The sequence below is a fragment of the Eschrichtius robustus genome, chromosome 6 (assembly GCF_028021215.1).
Source record: "Eschrichtius robustus isolate mEscRob2 chromosome 6, mEscRob2.pri, whole genome shotgun sequence".
NCBI classification, from domain to species: domain Eukaryota; kingdom Metazoa; phylum Chordata; class Mammalia; order Artiodactyla; family Eschrichtiidae; genus Eschrichtius; species Eschrichtius robustus.
In genome coordinates, this window is record NC_090829.1 from 50,867,437 (window position 1) to 50,886,755 (window position 19,319).

The 19,319-nt window shown below is 35.9% G+C and overlaps 1 protein-coding gene across 2 annotated transcripts in view; it reads right to left on the minus strand.

Moving 5' to 3' along the window:
- Positions 1 to 9,557: 9,557 nt before the first annotated feature.
- Positions 9,558 to 19,319, minus strand: part of SLC2A2 (solute carrier family 2 member 2) — a 30,722-nt gene continuing 20,960 nt past the window's right edge. Inside the window, exons 7-12 of one of the 2 annotated variants that reach the window (XM_068547415.1) lie at positions 18,716 to 18,903; positions 16,168 to 16,272; positions 12,206 to 12,307; positions 11,343 to 11,546; positions 11,034 to 11,255; positions 9,558 to 10,045 (exon numbers count right to left, since the gene is read on the minus strand). In XM_068547415.1, coding sequence (XP_068403516.1) covers positions 11,055 to 11,255; positions 11,343 to 11,546; positions 12,206 to 12,307; positions 16,168 to 16,272; positions 18,716 to 18,903 — 800 coding nt within the window. In that variant the 3' untranslated portion in view covers positions 9,558 to 10,045; positions 11,034 to 11,054. Of the gene's footprint in view, positions 10,046 to 10,319; positions 11,256 to 11,342; positions 11,547 to 12,205; positions 12,308 to 16,167; positions 16,273 to 18,715; positions 18,904 to 19,319 lie in introns of those variants that run through there. The other variant, XM_068547414.1, reaches the window with a different exon arrangement.

A 19,319-nucleotide genomic window follows, 5' to 3' on the forward strand; every position in this document is an offset into this window, starting at 1 on the left:
ATGATGCTGAAACTCTATCAAGCCTCATTGGCTGTTCTGGAAAGAGGTTTTGAGTGTCAGCTCAGAGACTGTGAAGAGGAGCTCAAATCGTGCTTTAGAATTATCTCTGGATTTTGATGATTGGCATATTCCTCTTCTGCTGATTCATATTCTGATGACTGACCATAGGTAGAAAAAAATGGAAAAAAATCTCTCCTCGAGTGCCCTGTGACGATAAATTCATTGTCTTTTGTTTTATCCAAATTTTAAAAAACACTAAATTTACTTTTTATAAATTTTACATACAGTAAAATTCACTCTTTTTGGTATACAGTTCTGTAAGTTTAGACAAATATATAGTCAGGTAAACCACCACTACAATCATAATAATTTGTATTATCACTTCAGCATGAAGAAATGCTAAGAAAATGTCTTCAGAATTTCTTTTAGAGCAGGTCTACTGGTAACAAAAATCCCTTATTTCTTCTTCATCTGAAAATGTTTTTTCTTTCCTTTCATCTCTGAAGGATGTTTTCTCTAGATAATACTAATTTATGCTTCCACAAGCAGTGTGTCAGGGCTGTGTTCTCTTAGCACTCTTGCCAGCCTCAGTAGTACCATTTTTAATAGTTTTGCCAAATTGGCAGGAAAAAAATGGCATCTCATTCTTTAGGCATTAAGAATATTTGCCCTTTGTTGTATATGTTGACAATTTCCCCCCCACTTTATTTATTTTTAAAAAACATACACATGTTTAATACTTGGGTAGAAAAAGCTATCTTTTTTTCCTTTATTATTATTATTATTTTTTTGCTTTATTTTAGAAAGATCTTTTACACCCTAGGTTAGATTCGTATTCATCCACATTTTCTTTTGGTCCTTCTAGTTGTTATTTTCTAAATTTAGCACTTTTCTCCATTTGCAACAAATTGTTTTGATTAGTGTGAAGTAGGCATTTAACTTTATTTTTTCTAACTGGTATGTATATGTTCAGTAACATTTATCAAGTTATATATACTTTCCCCTTGTTTGAAATGCCCATTTTATCAAGTGTTAATTGCCTTTATATAGTTGTGATTGTTTCTGAGTTTTTAATTCTATTTTGCCAGTCTATGTATTTGTACATACATGCCACGATTTTATAATGGTAAGTTTTTAGTATTGTTAGATTTAGCAAATGAAAATAGAGGCCACTCAGTTAAATGTGAACTTCAAATACACAATGAATAATTCTTTAGCATATGCATGTTTCAAATATTGCATGAGATTCCAAACTTCAAATTTAACTCAGTGTCCTGTATTTTATCTGGCAACCCTAAATTCCAATATCTGCAACACACACTGCCCCCAGTCCTTTTCCTTTTCCAAAATGTGCTATTATTTAAAAAAAAAAAAAAAAAAGAGTAGAGTCCTTTAAGAAATTGATGGGTAGACGCTTTGGGAAAGTTTTTAAGTGTGATTAAAGATGACACCAGCAAAAGAAAGCAAAAATGGGCTTCATTTTCATTCTTCAAAATAGAATAATATTAAAACATGTTAATTCCTCCAAGACAGGCTGGTCCTCTTTCCACCCCACCCCTCCCTCAGTGTGTCTTTTGTTTTTCTCTCCTGGAGGTAAAAGTTCTTTACCATTTGTTGTTATGGACTGAATGTTTGTGTTCCCCCAAATTCATATGTTGAAACCCTAACCCCAAAGTGTCTATACTTGGAGATGGGACCTGTGAGGAGGTGATAAAGGTTAAATGAGGTCATAAGGGTAAGCCCCTAATTGGATAGAGCTGGTGCCCTTATAAGAAGAGGAAGAAGCACTAGAACCCTTTCTGCCATGTGAAGACACAGGGAGAAGGTGACCATCTGATCTTGGACTTCTTAGCCTCTAGAACTGTGAGAAATAAATTTCTGTTGTTTAAGTCACACATTTTATTTTGGCATATTTTGGTATTTTATTATGGCAGTCCAAGCAGACAAATATATCATTTGAGGGCTAAATTATTTGCATATTTCATTAAAAATTTTTTTAACAATTATTATTTGTATCTTGCAAAATCCTATAATTTAAGCAGAATCTGTGCTATCTTTATTTTCATTTTACATTAAGAGCAAATGACTGAAACTTTAGAAGATTATGTGAACTGCCCAAGATGACTCAGCTGATAACTCTATAATCAGGGTTTAGCATTAGGGTGCAATTGGTTTATAGGAGTTGGTTCAGGAATCAATGATCTCTACGATTCCTGCTCAGGGTAGGAGCTCACCTAGTACTTTCTCTGCAGAAAATGGCTAGTCAACCTGATACAAGAAACTTCAACGTTTTTACTCTTTGCCTCAAAATGTCTTCATATCATTTTTCCTTTTTAAATTTTTCTCTCACCTTTCTGTCTCCTCCTTTCTAATAGCACTCCCTGTGATTTTTATATCAAACTTTCCCATGCCTCACTTATCCTCCCTCATGAATCTTAAAATTCCTTCTCTATTTCTCCTTTCCCTTAGTCTACAAACATATTCACACATTCTCCCATTGTAATAAAGTCATGTATTGTTCTTCAAATTGCAGAACCTTTTCTTCTACCATCTATTTCTAAAAGAAGGTTAATTTCCCCCACATTTTTTTAGCCTATTGTAAGCATAATATACGTGCACAATGAAGAAAACTTGGACCATACACTCACACACACACACACACATACACACACAACACACACACCCTAACCCCAACACCAACCCTAACCCTAACCCTAACACGCTACCTGAAATCCTATCACCTATTGATAACCACTAACCACTGTACATTCTTCTCTTGTCCTCTCTCCCTCTCTTCCTCCTCTCTCTTCTCCCTCTCTTTCTACCCCTCTTTACTCTCTCAATCTCTCTCGTCTATCTAAAATATATTGTATATATATAATCTTATCCATTTTTGTGCTATATAGCATTTTTTCAGTTGATTTAATAGTTTAAAACGTTTATTGTTATTTAATAATTTTTTAATTTTTATAAAATAATGCATGTCTATAATTTAAAGGTTAAAGAATAGCACAGGCTTATATTACATATGTTTAAAAACACAATAATTTCTTGCCCCATCCGTCTTCAACCATGAGTCTTCTTAGAGGTGAATACTTGAAAAGTTTTTAACTATTTCTTAAAGCTTTAATATCCATGTTCTAATTCATATGCTGTATTGTTCAGGTCCCAGCAGAAACAGATGGCCCCCTGAAAAGGGGTGGTTAGAGGAGCTTAATGAAGAAATGATTTACAAAGGAGTGGGCCGAGTTAAGGAAACAGCAAGGGATGGTAAAGCACCTGGGAGTAGCAGTAGTGGAACTAACAGTAGTATGATGCCATTACCCACTCTAGGGTTAAAAGAGGCAAGATTCTGGGGAATGATTATCAGAACCCAGTAAGAACTGTAGCTGTAGCTGTACAGGAGCTGTGGCCTTAAGTGGAGGAGTGCAGTCACTGCCCAAGGGGAGGGAGGCTGGAAGGTGAAGGAAACAATAGCCTTCTTTCTGCCTCTTCTTATCCTCCCATTTCCCACTAGGGCAGCCCATTAAGCAAACCCAACTAGAAGCCAAAGACAAGGAGCCTAGATGATACAGTCTGAAGAGATCAGCCTTCTGAGTCACAGAGCAGGGTGGAAAGGGTAAACATAGATCTGCAGAAGCACAGGGAAAATTACCAGCACATAGGCTTATATGGATATTTTTTGCTTTATAGATTTTGGCGGTTATGTGTCGACAACTTATTATGATAAATAATAATTGAGCTTTTTTCTCACAATTTCTCACCTTCTCCACATATCTCATAATATAGTACTATTATAAATTTTTTTTAAATTAATTAATTTATTTATTTTTGGCCGCATTGGGTCTTTGTTGCTGCGTGCGGGCTTTCTCTAGCTGCGGCGAGCGGGGGCTACTCTTCACTGTGGTGCGTGGGCTTCTCCTTGTGGTGGCTTCTTTTGTTGGGGAGCACGGGCTCTAGGTGCGCAGGCTTCAGCAGGTGTGGTGTGGGCTTCAGTAGTTGTGGCTCGCGGGCTCTAGAGCACAGGCTCAGTAGTTGTGGCACACGGGCTTAGTTGCTCCGCGGCATGCGGGATCTTCCCGGACCAGGGCTCAAACCTGTGTCCCCTGCATTGGCAGGCGGATTCTTAACCACTGCGCCACCAGGGAAGTCCAGTACTATTATAAATTTTATTTGAAAGCAAGAATTGTTAACAATATCCAGTGTTTTACATAATTATGTGAATAATTATTCACCATTGAGCCAAGAAGTGTACTAGCACATTTCCTTTCTATGCTGCTCCCTACCGCACTCTCTCCTTAGGAATTCATAATTGCCTCCTATTTGCATTTGTTTAGTTTTCTATGTGCTTGGCACTACTTTTTTTTTTCTAAATGTTCCAAATTATTCTTCATATGGCCAAACACATCAGAGAATATTTTAGTTTTGTTTTTCCCTGGAACCTTCTTTTTCTTGCTTCAATCTGAATTGGTTGCTTTCTAGGCCCTGGAGCTTGCTGTCACCTATGACTCCTGCCTTGAGACTTATCTTTAATTCTCTCCTTTTGCTGAATTGCATGTCTTTCTCTCTCTCTCTCTCTCTTTTTTTTTTTTTTTTGGCACAGTACACATTCCACTTGTTTCATGAGAGAAGGTACAGAACAGGTAAGTTTTTGAGTCTTGAATGTCTGGAAATATGCCTTATTCTACTTTTACACTCAATTGATAATATGTCTGGGAACAGAATTCTAGGCTGGAAATAATTTTCCTTCAGAATTTTGTAGGTATTGTTCCATAGCCTTTTAGCTTTCACAGTTGCTATTCAGATATGACATGCTTTTATGAATCCTGTTTCTTTGTATGTGACCTGTCTTTACTTTCTAGATACTTTTATATGTACTTTTTAACTGCTGGTGCTCTGAAATTTCATGATGAAATTTTGTGCTTTGTTTATTTGTGTTTCGCACACAATAAACTTTCAAATCTCAAGCCTTGTTCTTCAGCTCAGCAAAATTCCAGTATGATTTGTCTTTGATAATTTCCTTCCTTCTATTTTGATTTTTTTTTCTCTTTTGAGCTCCCATTGTTTAGATGCTGGATCTTCTAGGCTGATCCTCTTAAGTTTCAATTCTTCCTCTCCTCTCCTCCTCCCTCCTCCTAGCATTTAGTTTGTTAATAACTTATAATAACTTTCCAGAGTTGGGCATGTTATCTCTTATTCATGGACAAAAACATATGTTTTCACGCTCAGTAATGTGCCTGCATTTGGGCATTAGGCCAGTTCTTTCCCCAACACCTCTTTCATAGTCATCCTTCTCCTACTTTACAAAGGACAGGTATAGTCCTCCTTGAATCCTGACTTTCACCATGGCGCATTGCCCCAGACTCAACCCTTTAGCAGTGCCAAAAAAAGGGATACTTGGAAATGATTTTAACTGTGACGCCTACCTTAATTAAGGTGGCATAAGACATAGTATATTTGGGCCTGAGTTAGGATATTTTGAATTCAGACATTGTAGAACAGGGTACTGACCACTTTGGTTTAGCAGACCTTACCCAATTATTTTCAAAGTTCATTTGCTCCTGAAGGAAAGACCAGTAAAAGTAAAGAATATAAAGTATCTGTAAGAAATGCAGGAGACAGACTTGTGACCAGTACCCATGTCTCCTTTATGTTTACCTGTGGAAGCACTGGAATTCAGACATGAGATGGCTGTCACAGGAATGAGTATTAAGGTGCTCATTGGAAGTGAAAAATTAAGTCAGATAGAAAGTAAGTCTGATTTAGAAAATTAGTTTGACAATAAGGACTGAGTTTGCCCATTAGGTTATGACAGACATTTTCCATGAACTGAACAAGCTAACAAGCTGTATGTGAGCTCTCATCTGAGGTTTGCTGTGACTAGAGCATGTGATAAAATAGAAGAATCTTATCATATATATGTGAAAATGCATGAAATTAATAATATTTCAATTCTCCCAAACCCTTCTGAGTATATCAGGTTAAGCAAGTTGCCTCTAAGTGAAAGATTCAACAATATAACTAATAGTCTTTTAATAAGTCTTGGTAAAGCCTTTTTGGTATGCTGCCCAGAAACTAGGGAGAGAATAATTTTAACAACTGGATAACAAGTCCTTTCACAATACAGGGTCTTTGATTTTAACAAAATTAAAGGGCCCAATTGAGTTATTAGCTGATAGTTTATTAAAAATTAATTGGATGATTAATTTTTATGTGCTTTTTGGCTATAACTTAGAAATAGTTATGGAATTAAATGACATTGGTCCTTCCATTCCTATCTACTTATTTATGAAAACAAGATTTTCAATACATCTATAATAACAAAAAGTAATGATAGAACTTATGTTGAACACTGTTTCACATTAGTAATAAGAAATATCTATCCATTAATATTTAAATTATTTGAAGAAAACCCATACTTCTCACTGAGATGAATTTCTAAAATAAATATTTTAAAAATGATAAACGTATATAACTGAGTCACTTTGCTGTACAGCAGAGATTGGCACAATATTGTAAATCAACTATACTTCAATAAAAAAATTAAAAAATAAAAAATGAATAATTTTATCAAAATTTGTAATATGGATAATTTTCATCAGTTGTGTGCTACTAATTATCATAAATGCTAACTCAATCCAGAAAAGAAAAAGAGGTTAAACATTTTGACCTTTGTAGACACAGGACATTTTTAAAAATTAAAATTCAAATTATAGATATTTTTTGTTGCAGAAACTTAGAATCATCAAAAATATTTTAAAGCACGTGTATTTATTACTTTAGGATAAAATTCTTTGGGGGAAATGGAACAGAAATATGAGAATAGAAAATAATGCAGTAAATTTTCCAACTGTTAAATATAAAAATATATTTATATATATATTTTAAATGGTTATGGTGAGTAACAAATTACTATGGTAATTAAATGCTATTGAATAAATAGAGCATAGCAATTTTAAAATGTAAATATATACTATATTTTGAAAATTATATCCTTGGCAGCTATTTAAACATATGATGAAAAATTTTAGATGTTAACTTAAAAATTTTAAAACCACTAACTTACAGTTCTTCGTTTTCTCTCCTTTGTACTATAACTATTTTTTTTCAAATTTTATCCCCTTTATGAGTATGCAGGTGAATGAGGATAGGGACCATGTTTTCTAAGCTTTGTATCTTTTACAAAACTTTAATAAATTGTCTTGTTCATAATAGGAGCGCAATTCAATATTTACTGAATTAAATTATTTCTATTTTCATCAAAGGGAGTCATTCATTCCTCTTCAAATTGTTCTTACCTAGCCTACAGGTTAGTTTTTTCTACTACTGATAATCAAAACAACTGCTTGATGGAAATAAAATTTTGGTTTAAAATGTAACTCACATATTATCTTTAAAATGAGAATAGGAAAGATACTGTGAGAAGGGAATGAGTATATACAATAAACCAATATCAATTTTCTTAAATGTGGTTATTTTCTACATAAAATAAAACAACACAGTATTTGGAAATATACTTATTGACATAAAACTATAGTGTATACATACTATAAATATGTATACATTCATATAGTTTATGTATGTGCATACATACTAGTAGTGTATACATACTAATAAAACAAGTTTATTTTCATGATGATTCTTTCTAATGTGCACTCAATTAGAAAGCAGTAAAAACACCAGCAGATGGCTCAGAGTGGTTGACAATAAACCTTTTCTCTTCAGGTCACTAATACAGAATTGTAATGAAAAATTATATATACTTTACTCAGCACCTTTGCTTAGGACACTGTAAGCACAAGATATTGCCTAATACTCTGCTTTATTTGCTACGTTTGCAACAATAAGCTAGCAAGAAGAAGCAGCTTATGCATGTATACTGGTTTATATACTTTTGCAATTTTTGAGGCTTATCAAGGTTTGGTCTTGCCCTGTGATTTAATCCTATTAAATTACATTTAAATATGATATATAGCATTTTATTTTGTACTTAGTATTAGCCAAAGAAACAATATTACATATAGACCTCTTAAAAAATAACTTAGGCAAAAGCAAGTTTAAAAAATACAATAGAAACTCTTATAACCTACTTAGAAATATCAGGTATGGGTTTAAGAATTAGATAGCCTAATATCTCCCCTAATTCTTACCATTCCCTTGTCATCGTGAGACTGTTGCTTGAAGTAAGAAAATATTACCTTGAATTTATAAAACTTTTTCTTATTCAAGACAAAAAATTGGAACTATCTTATATATGACAGTCCTGTATCCTAACAGTATCTTCATGAATACTAATTCTAAGTAACATTTATTGAGCGCCCCCTTTGTACCAGACACTCTGCTTAGCACGTTACGTTTAATCCTCACAACAACTCTCTGAGGTAGGTATATGATTGAGCCCTCTTTACAAAAGAGGCCTACAGTTTGAGGTTCATGGAAGGAAAAAGATGCAGATGGGGATGTTTATACCCTGGTCTTCCTGAACTCCTCAATAGACTGAGCTCCTTGAGGAGGGGCATTCTCTTACTGTGTCTCAGCATGCATTACTGTGCTGATCGTGTAGAGGAGAGTGGGGAGAAGGAAGTGAGAGAAGATCCTTGCATTGGTGTCATGACAGTGGGCAACACTAGACCTAGCTGATGAGTGGCCAGACCAAGAAGTGTAATCATGCTCCGAGCAAGCTAAGAGAAAATCACATTTGTAAGGATGTTAGAGTATGAAAATAATTCCACAAGAATGATAGCATACTATGAAAATTAAACATTCAAACACATGTCTAATTTCCCTGGGATTAAATCTAATTAATAAGTACTGATATTATTATATATTATGATGAATATTGTTGAAAACCTAGGAGTATTTTTTTATCATGTTAAGCTAGTTCCTTTGTCTTCAACTCACTTGTATCTCTGAAAGGAAAAAATTATGAAAGGGAAACAATGTATGCCATTTACATTTCTCTGAGGCAGAAAACTTCAGGGTCTGAATTTTTGGTATTTGTGGTCAATCAGAATAATTAATTAAAACTTAAAAGGGGTCTTTTGGGTTCTTTATTTAAACCTTTACTACTTTATTCTAAATGAGGTCAGGAATAGTGATTAAAGAATGTGAATAAATCACATTCATCGCCTATAAATATGTTAAATTTCTTTACCAGTGCAGCTTTGGGCTTCTCAAAGGCCATCAGCATCCTGATGCCTCAGCATCCTGAAGAAGACAGGAGCCGCAAGATGAGCCATTTTCCTGCTTCTGCCCTATTCAGAGTCCCTACTTTTTTTTTTTTTTTTAACAGAGTTCACAGTTTAGCAAAAAGGTCTACTGAACAATTTAAGCTCACTTTGTGTTCCGAAGTCCTAAGTGAAAGTAGTTTATCCCAAATTGGCCCAGAGGAAACAAAAATCAAAGTGAAAAGAAATAATTTCATGTTGTTTGGAATGTCAAATTACGTAAAGGTAAACACCTTTGGTCAAAAAAAAAAAAAAAAAAAAAAAAAGGAAGGAAAAATAAAGGAGAAAAAGAAAAAGAAAAAAAAACCAACCCCTCACCAAGTGTTCAGTATTGTTTTTCCCACTCTTAAAGAAAACTTTTTTAAAAGTGCCTTTCTTTTATGCACATTAAAGCAACTGTAAAAAAGATTGATTCAGTGCTCTACTTTGTGAGGAAAACAGCCTGGAGATACTTTAGCTCCCTGCTAAGCCTTTGGTATCCATCAGAACTGTATTTCCATAGTTGCAAAATTGACTGTAAGTGAAAGTCTGTTCAATTATCTGTGTATTTCCAATTTGTCCACATAAAAGCACTTGTAACAGTGCCTGGCACATAGGTAGTGTACAATAAATGGTAGCAATTGCAATAGAACAGCTTAGATAGCATCCATATACTGCTAAGGCAAAAAAGGAAACATCAAATGGGATGATTGTTTTGTGTTAGGGAACTCAAGTCTTTTCAAGAAAATTAAAAAAGGATATTGATCAAGTCTGAAATTAAACATTCATGAATTTTCAGGAGGCTGCCTTCAGGATCTTCCAACCTTACCTTTTCAACTCTATTTTAAAACATAAGAATTCAGAAAATATTTTTTAACAAACAGAGCAATCTTTTACTTCCAATATCCTAGGTTAGACTGTTCTAACTTATTTGGAGTTTGAGGAGATATACAAAGTGTTTGACTTATCACTATTTGAGTATATTTTATAACACAGCTCAGAAAACCAAGCTGTGCTCAATTAAAAAGCAAGACAAACTATAGCTCAAAGGATTGAACCAGCAAGGAATTAACATGGGTTTATAATAGCTGTTAATATTAACTGATAATCCATGCTAAATGACCAGGTAAAACCTTTTAGTGTTTAATCTTACAAAAACCATTTGGTCATCAAAGTAACAAAAAAAATTTTTTTTCCCCAGATACTGAAAGATTTTGGTAAGTCTACCCAAAATAAAAGTTTTTCTTTATAACCATATTTTAATGTGCTTAATAAACTATTCCACATGAAAAATAACAGAAAAAACTTTTTAAGCACAACACAAATTCTAATGCGCAAGAAAAAAGCTGAGGGGAAAAATTGGAAAAGTTATCAATTTTAACATGGACCTTACTGCCACTAGTCATCTCTCCTTTAGTATTGATATGAGGTCTGTGGGTAGGAAAATTCCAACTTAATCGTATTTAAATATGTAAATATTGGTTGTGTCTTCAGGTTTCTAGTCACGTGCAATGAAGCAATAACTCTGAAACTGCTTCAACTTCAGGATACTCTTGTTGTAAAGGACAGCACTAAGAACATTAGAATGTACTTGCCATTTAGTGTACCAAAATGAGCTAGACTTTTTGGTTTACTTAATTATAGAGTCTTACCACCCAAAATAGATTCTCAAAGTTAAAAAAATACTTTCTTTGTAATATTTGATGACATTTCTGATCTAAGCCTATAACATCTCTTTAAAAAATAAAACAGTACTTCAAGATGTAGATATAAAATTCTCAAAAAAACTGTCATTTAAAAAACACCGCTTCTTTCCTGTTTCTGTACCTGTCAAAAAGCAGGTTATCTTTACACAGTCTCTGTAGCTCCAAGGAATTCCATTTCTACAGCAGCTTTTGGTGCTTTGGCTGAAGCACTCTTCTTTTGGAACTCTGCTGCGATTTCCTCAAAGGACTTTCCTTTGGTTTCTGGAACTTTGAAAAATGTAAACAGAGTAAAGGCCAGGACTATACCAGCAAAGAGGAAAAACACATAAGGTCCACAGAAGTCCTGCACAGAGAATAAACAGAGTTCCAATTAGCAGCTCTTCAACCTTATCTTCTGTTCAGTAAATTTGTACAGTATTAGGCTGCTTACCGCAATGTACTGGAAACACAGAGCTATAATGAAATTGCAGGTCCAGTTGCTGAACGCAGCTATTGCTAAAGCAGCAGGGCGTGGTCCTTGACTGAAAAACTCAGCCACCATGAACCAGGGGATGGGGCCTGGTCCAATTTCAAAAAAACTGACAAAGAGGAAGATGGCTGTCATGCTCATGTAACTCATCCAAGCCAATTTATTCTGAGGAGAAAACAGAAACAAAGCAAAAGTGGAACTGACATTGACTGCTTCTTCCTTTAGCTAGGTAGATTCTCATTGAGTTCAGAGATGACATAGCTCCCTTCTTGATGTGTTTATATTCAATTAAGTATAAGTTATTCTAGTCATAGACAAGTTTATTAGTCATCCTTAAATCTTTTGTGCTATAGGAAATCCTCTGGATTAGGATTTTCCATGACTCTTAGTCACTCTTTTCCTGCAAAAGAGGAAAAGCAAGGATCCAGTGACCTTTGCTTCTACTCATACCAAGGTTGCTAGACAGGATGCATGACCTCCTGTAAAGCAGTGGATGCTGGTGCTGGGCTGGAAAGGTCTAGGTGCTTGTCCAAGGTCACACAGGCAGCCAAGTGGCAGAGCCAGGATTAGAACCTGGTTGGGCTAATCCCAGAGCTTGCGCTCTACCATTATATACACTGCCTCTCTGGGTAACAAGCACAATTTACCTGCTGATGTTCTATATTTAAACCCCTAAACTAATTCTCTTTTTCTTTACATTTCTCCTTTGTATTATATGCTGTTCCTCTTGCTTTATTTCGTAAGTCAATCTCAAACGTTTAACCTGCAGCTCAGAAGTGCTATCATATGGTAACCAAAAATCTCAGTGCAGGCACCAAACTCACCAGTAGCACAAGTCCCACCGACATGAAGATGGCACAAACAAACATCCCACTCATTCCGATTAAAAACAGAGAGCGGCGCCCTGCCTTCTCCACAAGGAATACCTAGGAAAATTTTAAAACACATTGGCTTTATACTTAAATCGTTTTTACTGCCAAAGAGATCATTTCAATTTATACAGCTGGAAAGAGGCCGTTCTGTTATTCCGTTTTACAGATGTGGAAGTCAGGAGGGGAGTGACTCTTGCCTGGGGTGGCAGAGCTGGTCTCAGTGAACAGAGGTGATTAACAAATACTGGCTTCCTTTCGTCACATTGATTTGAACAGGCCATTCTAGAGAAAGAACCATAGCATTACCACCACCTGATGTTTATCACTTTGGGTACAATATTTAGAGACTGGACATCTTGGATCTCTCCCAATATATTTCCTGTAGACTTAAAATACGAAGGTCCTACATAAAAATGACATTAATTTCCCTTCTGATAATTATCCTAAGTTATAATTGCAAGGGTTTGAGCACTGCAGACCCCTGAAACAGTACAACTGTTGATGTGTTAACTATTCTCATCCAACTTTCTTACTGCAAATAAAGTCAAACTGTGACCACTCAGGGGCAGCATACAGAATTTGATGGCCTTACCAAAATAGTCAGGTCCGCATTTTTCTGGTGAGCCTAAATGTACCTGGTGCTGGTAATGAACTATCCACTTGAAAAGATAAGACTTTAAAGCAAAAGGTCAAAGTGCTTTCTTATCCTAATTCAGGAGATTTGGCGTCGATTCCTTTGGTCTGTGGATCTTTGCACTAATGATTAAGATTTACAATTAGCCAGGACCAGAGTTTGTTGAATAGACTCTTGCTTGATCCTTGGAATACTGCCAAGGTTGGTGAGTCACACACACAAAAACTACCTGTCATAATTTCTCACTTCAGTGAGTAAATCGGTTAGGCTCATAAATCTATCAGTAAATCAACAGCAATCCAATACCCTTAGTATAGTGAGCTTTGGCTCTGAAAATATCTGAGAAACATTTCTTTTCACCTACAATGAAAGCCCCTTTCATCTCAGAGGCATTTCATATTAGAGTTTCAAATCACTTCCGGGTGATAAGCAAGGAGCCACATTAAAAAAAAATTTTTTTTTAATTTTCTTTATTTTTTTGGCTCTGTGGAGTCTTAGTTGCAGCATGCGGGATCTTTCGTTGTGGTGCGCGGGCTTCTCTCTTAGTTGTGGTGTGCAGGTTTTCTCTCACTAGTTGAGGCGTGCGGGTTCCAGAGCGTGTGGGCTCTGTAATTTGTGGTACGTGGGCTGTCTTGTTGAGGCGCTCCAGCTCAGTAGTCGCGGAGCACGGGCTCTAGGGTGTGCGGGCTTCAGTAGTCGTGGCTCACGGGCTCTAGAGTGCAAGCTCAATAGTTGTGGCGCACGGGCTTAGTTGCCCCGTGGCATGTGGGATCTTAGTTCCCTGACCAGGGATCAAATCCGCGTCCCATGCATTGGAAGGTGGCTTCTTTACCACTGGGCCACCGGGGAAGCAAGGAGCCCACATTTAATTGTTGAGAAAAAAGTGGGAAAAACAAACATTTCTCAAGTTCATAAAATTTCTCTCTATATTTTGACTCTTTAATTATGACTTTTAAATCTGATTTGATGACACCATGTCAAGCTGCCAAGAAAACTGGAGGATTTCTTCAGGAATAAGGACTTTTACTGTGTCTGTTTCTTCTACTTCTGAACAATTATTGTTAATAGGATTATAAACTCTAAAACTACATGCCTTGAAAATTGAGTTGGACTCCCTCCTTGGGGCTAGGTGAGCACTAAGGAAGGGGTGTGATACAGGGTGAGATTTGGTCAGGGGCCAGAGATGTCTACCTGACCTTAATTCTCATTTTCGCTGCGGACACTGTACATTGCTCAGATCCTGGATGCCTACTTGGAGCCACTCTTTCTTCTCCTCTAGACCCATGCTGCCTTCCAGTTCCCTTTATATTCTTCCTGTTTTGTTTTCTCACTCAAGATTACAGGCTCCCTTATACCAGCTCATTAGTTTAAAAGAAAATATGGAAATGTGGAACACAATTCAGCATCGAGTTAGGAAAGTCTATCTCTTTCTCCAAGTACTCATCCAGAAAAAAAAAGATTGATTATGTTCCTTCCAAACTGTTGAAATATTAATATGTCATCAGTACATATTCCTAATTGCACATCTTTATTTGAAAGGATACACGGAATTCGGTAACATTGGTTGATTTTGGCGAGAGAAACTGGATGACTGAGAGGCTGTCCTTTTTGTACTTCTTTGAACTTTAAAACAACTTTTCAAAAACAAATATAATTAAAAATGTTAACTGTTATCTGTAGTCCTGGAGGGTTAATTAGACAGCTGATTAGAGTTGACTTTTTAAAATTATGTCAGTCATGCAAAAACTTTCACAGAATAAAAGGATGAGTTCAAAAACGGTATATTCAAAATAATCAAGGCTCTATTTTCAAAACAACTCCTCCCACTCCATGGGGCTGGCTGGTGGGGGGGAGGACAAAAATGGAATTCTGCAGTAGTTTTCTCTTTAGGCATTCTTAGAGTTTGGGTTACCCTGATCTTGATAACATGATGCTTTACATAGCAAATCCTGTTACACGTAAAATGTTTTAATCAGAGTCTCTATGTGAGAAAAATATGTTGAAGTGGGATTTGCAAAAATATTATCTCAGGAGGCAAAAGAATGAGAATAGTCCCTTGGATTCCATCCTAGTACCAAGCCTTTATTGGTTTAGAGTGGCCTTTTGGATTGAACAGGCATTATCTCTAAAGGCATTTCTACGGAAGAACTGGTGTTCCCTTATTATCTGTTCTTCGTCTCTTTCCAAGGTCCAGTTCTGTTTAATGTGGTCTGGACAAACCTGCCTTTTGATCTAGGTAGCCAGGCTGTAATTTATTGACTACTCTAGGTAATAGTTAAAAGTCCATGTGCAGAGAACGAAAAGCAAGTGACTAAAGTATATTGAGTATATAGCACTGTGACCAAAATTAAAAAGCACAAGCTTTTTTAACATCTGCATTCAAAGATAAAAATAAGCTCAATTATCCTCATTTTAAAGTGAGTTACATTAGTTGGGAAGTTTGGGGGGTTTTGTTGTTGTTTTTTGTTTACTTTAATTCTTAGATTGTTATATTAAATATTATTACTGTCAATATACTGAATTGTTCCTTAGATAAGGTATTTGGTCTTAAGAAGAGTATATGACCTCTTCCCTTGTTGAAAAAAATTTTAAAAAGTATATAATAACATTTGACATTTGAAAAAAGTTACATTTCAAAAATAGCAATAACATTTCAAGTTATAAACCGCTTCTATTCCGTCCTCTCATAATATCACAGTCATATACATCACCAGAAGCCATGGCCTTGTGAACTACCTGGAAGTTCTGCCCAATGGCCTAACATCATAAGAATTTACTGAATCAGTTTAATTTTGCTAGAGGCTTAGATATCTAATTGAGTGGACCATGTTTATTTTTAAAATGTTTTTTCTAAGATGTCAGGATAAAAATTTTCAGCCATGGAAGGAGAGGATCTAGGATCCAATGTTGATAGAAATGACAAGCTGTTTGCTAACACCAAGGGGCTTAAGTACAGAGCAAAGGAGAAAGAGCCCAGGTATTTACACAAAAATACCAAGCGTCTGTGTCCCCAAGTGAGTTACTAATTCACAAATGAGTGACAAATGACATCTTCAGCAGATAAGGAGGACCAGTGATCCACCTGTTCAGTTATGCCTAATCTCAATACGGTGGTTGGTTATTCACATATAGGACTCTTCCTGTGACCCACTTGGTTCTGTCTACATACCCACTACATGTGGACAATAAGTCATAGGTCACTTTTATATTACAAGGTTATTTTACTCCCATTTCTGGACTGAGGAACAAGCAGAATATTTATATAGAGTATTTTACTTACGGAGAGAGCAGTGAAAACTGTGTTGACAACACCAACTCCAATGGTTGCATAAACAGGTTGGCTGATTCCAGCTGTCTGAAAAATGCTGGTTGAGTAGTAAAATATCTGCAAAATAATAACAGTTTAGCCTTAATCAAGAAGCCTAGCACTCATGGCTTTAAAGCAAGAGTTATTTTAGTTTGTTTATTTTTAGGTGTTTCAATGGAACCAGGGTCCCTAGAACTCCCAAAAGGCTTTATCCACCCTCTTCTTCCAGGGAAGGAGAAACCACAATCTTCCTTCAGTGTGTAAAGCTTCCAGTCACTTAAAAGTTCTCCTTATATTTAGCTGAAAACTCTACATCTGCACTTTATTTTTTTGTTAAAGTATAAAATACATGCAAAAAAGTACACATATCGTTTGAAGTGTACAGCTCAATTAATTTTCACAAACTAAACACACCTGTATAGTCTAGATCAAAAATAAGTCATTTCCTGCCCTCCAGAAGCCCCCTAAATGTCACCCTTTTTTCAAAGGAAACGCTTTCAACTTCTATCCTTATAGATAAATTTTGCCTAGTCTTGTACTTGATATAAATGAAACCACATAGTGTGTATTTTGTATCTGGCATCAACATTACGTTTGTTAGAATAATCTATATTGTTGTATTTTCAGGCTGTTCATTATCATTGCTGTTTAGTGTATAATTGTATTAATATACCACAATTTAGTTACTCATTCTACTATTGATGGGTATTTAGGTAGTTATCATTTAGAGTGGTTATGAATAGTGCTGCTATGAACATTCTAGTACAAGCCTTTTGGTAAAATATGTATACATTTACACCTAGGAATAGAATTGTTGGGTTGTAGTGTATGCATGTTCTCAGCTTTGATAGATACTGCCAAACAGTTTTCCAAAGAAGTTGTGTCACATACATACTACTATATATAAAATAGATAGCTAATGGGGACCTACTGTGTAGCACAGGGAACTCTACTCAGTACTCTGTAATGGCCTATATGGGAAAAGAATCTAAAAAAAGAGTGGATATATGTATTTGTATAACAGATTGCTGTACACCTGAAACTAACACAACACTGTAAATCAATTATACCTCAATAAAAATTAAAAAAAAAAAGTTGTATCGATTTGTACTCTCACCAGTGTGTATAAGAGTTCTGGTTGTCATTGCATGTAACCCAAAATTTTCCACCAATCTCAGTGGATGGAGAAATCTGATTCACAACCTCCCTAATAGGCTTTATTATTTAGTTATGTCCTTATGTTTATAATAGTCTTTTAGATCATCTTTTTTGTTCTGTCATCTTCCATCAGTTCCTTTCCCACATAACATGTCCTGCTGCTGGTGCCTCTTCCTGCAGACATGGCTGACGCAGGAGGACTGTTCAGGCTGTGTTCAGTGAGGAGTGGATTACTCACTGCACACCAGCCCACCATTTTAGGATGCCTGACAGCCTGTGGTTCGACGCTTCCTGGCTGCCTCTAAGTCAGGCACTGGGATGCAAGCTAAAGCAGGGAGGTTTAGAGAGATGAAGTGTTGTGCTATTGGATATACAAGCAGAGCTGAGAGAGAGGATACAGATTTGGTCTCTGAGCCCCAAAGTTATAAAGAGTTAAGAGATAAAAAATGAGTGTCAAGGACCTGTTAAAGGAGGATGGAGACCACAGCAGAGCAGCATTCACTTTGTGGAGTGAGGCTCAGGTCTTCTTTTGCTTCAACTCATGCTTCAACTTTTGCTTTCTTTGCTTCCCCCAAGTCTCTGCCCATGCATCAGTCACCCCCAAAGTATCTTTGTGAATCTAGGATTGGCTCACTATAAAAGCCCAAACCACATTTTTAACAGCAATGAAAGGGGATAAGTGATTTTCTTTATCTAGTTTCTAAACAAATGCTTAATTTTTTTCTTCTAGTAACTAATTGTCAGTAGAACAATTTTAGTCTGCATAATACGAGAATTTCAGTTCAAAACCTAAACGCTAGCTAGTTTAGTACTCAGAATGTTTTTCAGTCATGTGTTTTCTATTACCCTTACTCACCAATATCATGTCAGTTCACTCTATTGTTTATTTGGTGTGCTATCTCCCCAAATAGAGTGCAAGTTTCTTGGATAGCAGGAAACTTCTTTGCACCAGGCTATCTGGTATACTTCATTTAAATAGACAGAGGGAATCATGGAATCCTTTTGCTTAGGCTAGCAGAAATCCTAAATTTGATACTCAACTCTGGAAGCCCCTTGTAATTTAGTCTTCTAGTTATATTTATTCTCCTTTTCCCTCTTTTGTATTCATTATGACTTGCCTTTTAACCTTCATCATAGTAGACATGCAGACCATTGATTATTGACATTGAAAAAAACTGTAAGCTGATTTTAGAAGGCAGATGAGTCAAGACAAAAAATTAATGCTCATTCAATATATTTGTTGTAGTAAGACATGTGATGTCAACATTTTAAAGTATCCTTTAGTTATTTAAACTCAAACCCCTTTCCTCATCTATCTTAATTCACTTTGCTCTTAAGAGTTAGGGGACGTTCTTAAACTTACCCCATTGATTCCAGAAAATTGCTGAGCCATGTGCAGCATCAATGCCACTAGAATAGGCTGTTGGTAGCTGGAATTGGTGAAGAGCTGAATTATGGAGACTTTCTTTTCACTTGATGCTTCTTCCCTTTCTTTTCTCATCTCAGTGATGTCTTTGGTGACATCATCACATCCTCTGAGTCTTTTCAAGCCTGTTCCCCAAAATGATCAGGTTGACACAACTCAGGTCAAAACAAAAATAAATTTATTTGTATTATGTTATTGAAAGAGCTACAGTTCTGCATAGCCCTTTCTGGTACTTAATAGCATGGGTGTTGGAAATTCTTTCTTGTTAAATTAAATCCTGCTTTTTTATTTCTCAAAAAAGCAGAACATTTCCCTTCATCTTATGACAAACAAAATTGTGATCCTCATTATCATAGAAGGATAATGTAGGAAAGGTCTTTTAGAAGTCTCTGTATGTGGATTTTCTGTTCAGGTTTGTGTGAATGTTTATGGTTGCAAAATGGCATGCACCAATCATATTAAGTGATCGTGCATATTCTTCTTACATATAATCACTGACTTCATTTGGAAAGCACTGGTACCAATTTCATGAGTATCCATT